This window comes from Piliocolobus tephrosceles, chromosome 21 (genome assembly GCF_002776525.5).
Source record: "Piliocolobus tephrosceles isolate RC106 chromosome 21, ASM277652v3, whole genome shotgun sequence".
In the NCBI taxonomy this organism is placed as follows: Eukaryota; Metazoa; Chordata; class Mammalia; order Primates; family Cercopithecidae; genus Piliocolobus; species Piliocolobus tephrosceles.
The window spans coordinates 37,191,599-37,199,993 of NC_045454.1; the positions used below are offsets into that span (position 1 = coordinate 37,191,599).

At 53.9% G+C, this 8,395-nt stretch overlaps 1 protein-coding gene and 1 long non-coding RNA gene across 2 annotated transcripts in view; both read right to left on the bottom strand.

Moving 5' to 3' along the window:
* The window catches only part of TPM4 (tropomyosin 4), a 35,725-nt gene extending 31,041 nt beyond the window's left edge, over nucleotides 1-4,684 (bottom strand). The window contains exon 1 of the mRNA XM_026456918.1: nucleotides 4,571-4,684. Coding sequence (XP_026312703.1) covers nucleotides 4,571-4,684 — 114 coding nt within the window. The remainder of the gene's footprint in view (nucleotides 1-4,570) is intronic.
* A 1,094-nt stretch (nucleotides 4,685-5,778) lies between these two features.
* Nucleotides 5,779-6,392, bottom strand: LOC111534616. Its single transcript, XR_002729146.1, has 3 exons — nucleotides 6,324-6,392; nucleotides 6,044-6,211; nucleotides 5,779-5,968 (listed from the first exon to the last, which is right to left on the bottom strand). It is a non-coding gene; the product is annotated as an uncharacterized LOC111534616 (long non-coding RNA).
* Nucleotides 6,393-8,395: the final 2,003 nt, after the last annotated feature.

Genomic DNA, 8,395 nt, shown 5'->3' on the forward strand with positions numbered 1-8,395 from the left:
TCCCTGCAAATGTGGCCTTGGGGCGGGGCTGAGGCAGGATGTGGGGTCAAAGGCCAGTGGTGGAGGATGTTGCTGCCCTGGGAGGGGAGTGGGCAGGAAGCGGCCAGGCTGGGCCTCTTTGTCCTGTTCCCACACTGGGGAAGCAGGGCCAGAAATCAGTGCTTGGCTGCTGGGATCAGGCTGGCCCAAGAGCCCGAGAGTCGCTCTCTCTGGCCTCCTGCAGCATCAGGCACTCTAAGTGCCTCTATTCCTCAGTAGAACTGGCCATCAGCTCCCATGGGGCTCTGGCTTCTGCTTGGGAATTCTGGGAACTTGGGTTCCACACCTGAACTTCAGAAGGCCTCATGTGTTCCCATTTCACAGATGAGGACACTGAGGGCCCAGAGATGTGCAGGAACGTGTCCTCAGTCATGAAGCTAGGAGAGTCACAAAGACCAGGCTCTGTGGCTCAAGTCTGTGATCCCAGCACTTTGGGAGGTTGAGGTAGAAGGATCACTTGAGCCCAGGAGTTCAAGACTAGCCTGGGCAACATAGTGAGATGCTGTTTCTACAAAAAATAAAATAACTAGCTGGGCGTGGAGGCGTGCACCTATAGTCCCAGCTACTGGGGAGGGTGAGGTGGGAGGATCACTTGAGCCTGGGAGTTTGAGACTGCAGTGAACTGTGATTGCACACTGCACTACAGCCTGGGCAACAGAGTGAGACCCCTATCTGTGAAAAATGAGGCTGAGGTGGGAGGATCACTTGAGCCTGGGAGTTTGAGATTGCAGTGAGCTGTGATTGCACCACTGCACTACAGCCTGGGCAACAGAGTGAGATCCTCATCTCTAAAAAATAAAAATACATTTAAAGACTGACATACACAAAGTATGTGCTAGTCTATGGAGCGTTGCCTCAAAGCCAGTCTGTGGAGACTTGCTTTGAGCCCAAGTCTACTCCAGTGGGCATTTTTGTAGGACAAAAAAGACATAATGAAAAGAACCTGTCCTCACCTCCTTGGCCATGCAGCTGGCTGGAGGCTTTGCGGATCCTTCCCTTTTGAACTTGTGGCTGCCTTGGGAGACAGCCACTCACACCTTAGTAGGAATTAGAGCCATAAACTTGTTTCTCTCTGAATCTCTGGCTAAGTCCCTCATGGTGAGGGCTAAATGATGGCTAGAAGCTGGCCCAGCACAGGATGAATGTCTGTGTTTGCCAGGGAGGGGCACAGAGAAGGCGGAGAGAGCTTGTGGCAGGGAACACTGAGGTGGGGCTTAGCCTGAGTGAATGTGCCACAGACTTTTAGGGCAGCCCCAGGGCACTGGGGGCTGGGGAGGCCCAAAGGGGAAGTAGGGTGGGGCAGGAAATCAACCCACATTTATTGAATGCTTACTCTGAGCTAGGCACCGGGCCAATGGTTCCACCTGTACAGTCACCTCTAATCCTGTCACGGGGTGGCGAGGGAGGCCCTACTGTCACTTCCATATCTCACTCAGGCAGTCGTCCGGGACACCCAGCGACTAAACCATGACTCAAACATGGCCAGTCTGAGCTCCGAGCTTTCGCCTTCAGCTGCTGGGCTGGCCTGGCTCCTAGCCTGGGTGGGGCTGGGCACTCGGTGCCATGGTCTCAGGCATCTCCCAGGGCTTATCGGAGACCTGGACACTCCCCAGGGCTCGGCAGTTGACTTCGGTGTGTGGATAAGCTTTGTGGGGAACATGGCTCTGTGGGAGGGGACTCCCTTCCTTCCTCCCACCTACTGCTCATGTCCGCTCTGCTCCAAACCATGGCCACGGCCTTGGGACTGCAATGCACTCTCGTTCCCAGGGTTCCCAGGCCTCTTGTCTCCAATGCTCTGGGTCTGTGTGGGCTCTTGGCTGCCAGGAGATGAGAAATGGCCTCCCTGTCCTCCGTCTGCCATGGGCAGCCCATCTCCCCCAGCCTCCAGGCTTGTGGCAGGGACAACCCCACATACATATTGAGATTCTCAGACTTACTGTCAACTCTACTGCCATCCCAGTCCCCAGAGCCCACCCAGTCACCCCTGCAGCAGGTCACCGTCCTGGGATCCCACCACACACACGAGCACCCTGCCACTCTCCTGGGCAGCTGCCCATGAGACTGGGCTCCTGTCACAGTGGAGGCTTCCTGATTCAGGGGCATAGCGTCACCTACACGCACACCCAGGTCTGCACAGCCCCCCTCACATCCACACGCACACGCCAGCAGAAACAGTCACTGACACACACACTCCGACAGAAACACACAGTCATCCACACACACAGCCCAATAGACACACACTCATTGGCCGGGCGCGGTGGCTCAAGCCTGTAATCCCAGCACTTTGGGAGGCCGAGACGGGCGGATCACGAGGTCAGGAGATCGAGACCATCCTGGCTAACACGGTGAAACCCCGTCTCTACTAAAAAATACAAAAAGCTAGCCGGGCGAGGTGGCGGGCGCCTGTAGTCCCAGCTACTCGGGAGGCAGAGGCAGAAGAATGGCGTAAACCCGGGAGGCGGAGGTTGCAGTGAGCTGAGATCCGGCCACTGCACTCCAGCCTGGGCGACAGAGCCAGACTCCGTCTCAAAAAAAAAAAAAGAAACACACTCATATACATACACCTCGACAGAAACACACACTTATACACATACACACCAATGGAAACACACATCCATATGCACCTCAATAGAAATACACTCATCCACACCAACAACAGAAACACACACTCATCCCCACACCCCAACAGAAACACACACTCATCCATACACATCCCCACACACCAACAGAAACACACACTCATCTAAACATGCACACACACCCCAACAGAAATACAGTCACCAACAGACAAACAGAAACACACATCCAAACATGTGCACCTGCGCACACAGACGTGCCAGCAGAAACCCATCACCCTGATACACATATGCCAACACAAACATAGCCACATCAACGTGTACTTTCAATCACTGTCATGCCAGCATTTGCACAAGCACACACACAGTCAGCCTCTCCCACTACCCTCACAGACCCCCACCATCTACACGCAGACTCACAAACACACCCACACTCTTTCACATCTACTTTCCAACAGCCGCTTGCAGCATCCCACACACTCACAACTCTCCTAGTACACACTCGTTCTCACAGTCACCTTTACCCCGCCGCACTCTCTTCAGCTGAAACATACGCACATGTACAGACAGACACATAAAACAGACACATACAACGCATGTGCACACACAGAAATGCTCAAACACACACAGACACACAGAGAACTCACATACACACACACAAATATGTGTGCACACAGACAAGCACAGAAATGCTTAAACACATACAGATACACGCACAGAGAATTGCTCAAACACACAAATATGTGTACACACACAGACACATGCAGAAATGCTTAAACACGGCCGGGCGTGGTGGCTCAAGCCTGTAATCCCAGCAATTTGGGAGGCCAAGACGGGCGGATCACGAGGTCAGGAGATCGAGACCATCCTGGCTAACACGGTGAAACCCCGTCTCTACTAAAAAATACAAAAACAAAAACTAGCCGGGCGAGGTGGCGGGCGCCTGTAATCCCAGCTACTCGGGAGGCTGAGGCAGGAGAATGGCGTAAACCCGGGAGGCGGAGCTTGCAGTGAGCTGAGATCCAGCCACTGCACTCCAGCCCGGGCAACAGAACGAGACTCTGTCTCAAAAAAAAAAAAAAATGCTTAAACACATGGAGACATGCAGACACACAGACACACGCTCAAACATACACAAATACATGTACACACAGACACATACAAATGCCCAAACATGCAGATACACACACAGACACAGAAATGCTCACACACACACACACAGAATTGCTCAAACACACACAAATGGCCGGGTGCAGTGGCTCATGCCTGTAATCCCAGCACTTTGGGAGACAGATGCGGGCAGATCACTTGAGGTCAGGAGTTGGAGACCAGTCCGGCCAACATGGTGATATCCCGTCTCTACTAAAAATACAAAATTAGCCGGGCATGGTGGTGGGTGCCTGTAATCTCAGCTACTCATGAGGCTGAGGCAGGAGAATCGTTTGAACCCAGGAGGTGGAGGTTGCAGTGAGCCGAGATTGGGCCACTGCACTCCAGCCTGGGCAACAGAGCGAGACTCCGTCTCAAACACACACACGTACGTACACATGTACACACACTCAGACACACACACGTACACACACACTCAAACACACGCAAATACACACAACATGTCCCCAACCACCCTCTCTAGTACACAACCTCCCAGCTCAAACAACACCTCTACCTTTCTCATGAACGTTTTCACTCTTTCACTCCCCACGCCACCTCTCTGTCAAACTCCCTTTGTTCGCCCTGGCCCTGCTGGGGAAGGGTCTGATCGTCACCCCCCTTTCAGCACAGGACCCCATCCAAGGAAGGCAATGGTCTCCTCTCGCTCTTCCTCGGCCAAAGCATCAGCTCACTGTCCTCCCCACCGGCAGGTGTCTGCGACCCCCACCTGGGCTTCAGACCCCGGCCTTCCGCACAGAGAGGACGCCCAGCAGCCCAGCGCAGCCCAGTGGAGGGCACCTCACCTGCTTGCACTTGTCCTCGGCAGCTTTCTTATCCGCCTCGGCCTGCTCCGCGCGGTCGATGGCATTCTCCTTGTCCAACTTGAGCATCTGCATTTTCTTCTTAATGGCCTCCATGGCTGGGCTCTGGCGCAGGGGGCGTGGGGAGCGCGGCTGGCTCTGTGGGGGCTGCGGCTGCGGGGCCGAGTGAGCCTGGCAGGGTGGAGGAGAAGGCCTTATAGCCTCCCAGGGTGCCCCCGCCCTCCTGCCAGGCGAGTCTTGGAGGAGGCCCAAGCCCAGGCCGGCCGGGCCAGCCGCCACTCGCTCGCTCAGGAGGACTTGGCCAGCTCACCGTGCTCCCGGCAGCCCTCGCCTTATTTGGACCTAGGATTTTCTTAAAGGAAGAAAAAAAAAGATCCTAGCCGTTTCCATTTTTAACCTGGTGACACAGGTCCCGCGTGGGTGTGTGGGCACGGCACAGGCCCAGGAGAAGCTGCCCGGGCAGGACCTAGGGTGGGGGCTGCTCTGGGCTGCCTCAGTTTCCCCATCTGTCGTTGGGAGGAATGAAGAGGGCTGTGGGTGGGTGCGGAGTCCCGGCGCTGTGATGTGGGGAGGCTCCTGTCTTTTCTGCCTTGGTCTTGTCTGTGGCCCCCTGAGTACCTGGTCCCTCAAAAATGGGAAAGTACTTGTTAAGTAAAATGAGCAATTCCCCCTACACACACACGCTTTTCTCTGCCTAGGAAATGTTAGGAAACGTCTATTTATCTTTCAAGGCGCAGATCCGATGGCCCCTCCTTCAGGAAGCCATCCTGGATTCCTAGACAGACTTTTGGACTTCCAGCCCAGCATAAAGCCTTCTCCTCCCCTTTGGGTTCAGCCTCTCCAGTATCAGGGATTAGGCCTGCACCCCATTTCCTGCCACCACCCCCGGGGAGCCTTCCTGGATTTCTCCCACCTCTTTCTGCTGTGCCTCTGTCTCTCTTTTGGTGACTGTCCCTGTTTCTCTCTCAGCTCCCCGCTTAAGACTCTGCCCCCAACTCACTCCCTACAGGACCCCTGTACCCCAGTTTTCTCACCCCCAGGCCTTTGTGCCATCCGTCTTCTTGGTCCTACTATGCCTCCCTTCTCTACAGCAATCTGGGGCAGGATTCGCTGACTCCAGAAAGCTTTTTCCTTCCTTAGAGAGTAGAGCTAAAAGAATAAAACAAAAAGAAAGTTTTTTTTTTTTTTTTAAGAGAAAGTTTAATTTATTGGCTCATTCATTCAGGCACTGAATTCCTCTTATGTGCTGTGCCCTAGCAGTGCACACTCAGCTTGTGGGAACTGTTACTATTATTATTCGAGCATCATTTATGAGATGTGACCCGCTTTGGGGCAGGCCTGGGGCTGGGTCTTGTCTGTGGTTTTCTGAGCACCTGGCCCCTAGAAGATGGGAAAGTGTTTGTTAAAATGAACACAAACACACACAGGCATACACACACACGCACACATACACACTTCTCTGCCTAGGAACTTCTGTTTATCCTTCAAGGCCCAGATCCAATGACTCCTCCTCAAGGAAGCCTTCCTGGATTCCTAGACAGACTCCTGGACTCCCAGGCAGCATCAAGACTCCTGTGTGGGATGAAGTGGAGGTAGGGAGGCCTCCTTGTTTTCTGCCCAAGGCTGTAGAGGAAACAGGATCGTGGGAGAGATGGGTAGTGGTCAGTGCCACTGGGGACTGTGGGTTCAGGCCAGGAGTGTTCAGCTCCCGTCTGTCCCCTCCCAGCTGCCTCACTGTCCATTAAGCCAGCTTCCTTCTCTTTGTCATGGTGAGAACTTCACCCCTGTTGGTGCAGGGGCCGAAAAGGTAGCACATAGAACATTCTAGAACTTCTTTCATGCACTAAAGACATTGACTTCTCCCTGTGTTCTGGAATTAAGGGAGTCCAGCTCAGACCCCTCCCCAACTCCATTTTTCATCCTCCCCCCTTATACAACCCCTCCCCCATGCTACAAACAGTTTCCTCCTGTGACAAAAGCAGACCAGAATAATTTCATCTGGAGGGACGTCGGTCACGATGAAAGGATCCTGGGTGGATAATGAAGAAATGTCATTCATGGACTAAGCTCAGCAGACGACTCACAGATCCTACTTCACTCTCCCTGAGCCCTAACCAGGGGACTGTTTTTATTCCCCCCGTTTGTTTTTTGGAGACAGTCTTGCTCTGTCGCCCAAGCTGGAGTGCACTGTCATGGTCTTGACTCACTGCAACTTCTGCCTCCCGAGTTCAAGTGATTCTCCTGTCTCAGCCTCCCGAGTAGCTGGGACTACAGGTGCCTGCCACCACGCCTGGCTAAATTTTTGTATTTTTAGCAGAGACGGGGTTTTGCTATGTTGGCCAGGCTGGACTCCAACTCCTGATGTCAAATGATCCACCCATCTCTGCCTCCCGAAGTGCTGGGATTACAGGCATGAGCCACCGTGCATGGCCTTTTATTCCCATTTTTACAGAGGAGGAAGTTGAGGCTGGTCCTCCATGTCAGAGGCCATGCAGCCAGGAGAGGCGGCTGCAATAGAGGCCCCTTTGCCTTTACAACAAACTCCAGAAATGAGCTGTGGTTATGAGCCCCTTCCTGTGCTACAAGTGGGAAAACTGAGGCCCAGAGTGGCTCACCCACAGTCACCCAGCTTGTGAGTGGCCCAGTTGACTCTAGGACCGAGCTGGCGAGACGTCCTAAGACTCCACCCGCCCTGCTCCGCCACAACCAGGCCTCCATGCCCACCATTTCTTATTCTCTTGACTTTCTCAGGCTGAGTCATCAGAGGTCAGTCCTGATGTCCTCTGCACCCCTGCTGTCCCCCACTGTCCCCAGAGACCCTGGGACCAGCCTCGTCGCAGGTGGTGTGGCTAATTCCAGGCCTGACACCACCGGCCTCTGAAAGAGATCCCTCCCGCAGGAGATGTCTGCATGCTCCATGGCCTTGTAGGGAAGACCCTCGTCCCTGGTACGGTTTCTTGCGAAGGGAGCCTCGGAGGTGGAGTCTGATGCGGAGGAGGGGAGAAGCAGGCTAGGAATGGCGTTAGGACTAGCTCCATGACCCCATCAGCATCTTTTTTGTGCCCTCCTCTGCAGGCTTGGTAACGGACTTACGTCTGGGTATGTGCTCCAGGGAACACCCCAGGAGGCCTGGTCGGGGCTGGGAGGGTCATTTGGGGTTCCTGGCTGCTGGGAGCGCTGCCTCAGCTGTTCAGGCTGTGTATTCTAGAGCATGAGGCAATTGGAGGCTGCCATTTATAGCTCAGGCCTGAGCTTCCCTCCTGCACTTCAGCCTCTCCAACTGGGGGCTTCTAAGGACGGGGTGGGGGAAAGAGAATGGCCCATCAGCATCCCAGCCACCTCCCAGTCATGAGACCCAGAGTCATTTATCAAGCATCTACTACCATGTGCCAGTTTTTGGAACACTGTGGTGGACATGACTCATCCCAGTGCGGCGAGACAACCGATAACTGCAATTATGGAATTAATTACAATAGGGCAAATGACTGTCTTTTGATACAAAAGTTCAGGGAGGTCAGGCAAAATGGCTCATGCCTGTAATCCCAGCACTTTGGGAGGCTGAGGTGGAAGAATCACTTGAGGTCAGGAGTTTGAGGCCAGCCTGGGCAGCATAGCAAGATCCCATCTCTACAAAAGATACAAAAACTAGCTGGGCATGGTGGTCTGTGCCTGTCATCCCAGCTACTCAGGAGACTGAGGTAGGAGAATTACTTGGGCCCTGGAGTTTGAGGCTGCAGTGAACTTCTCTCTCTCTCTTTCCTTCCTTCCTTCCTTCCTTCCTTCCTTCCTTCCTTCCTTCCTTCCTTC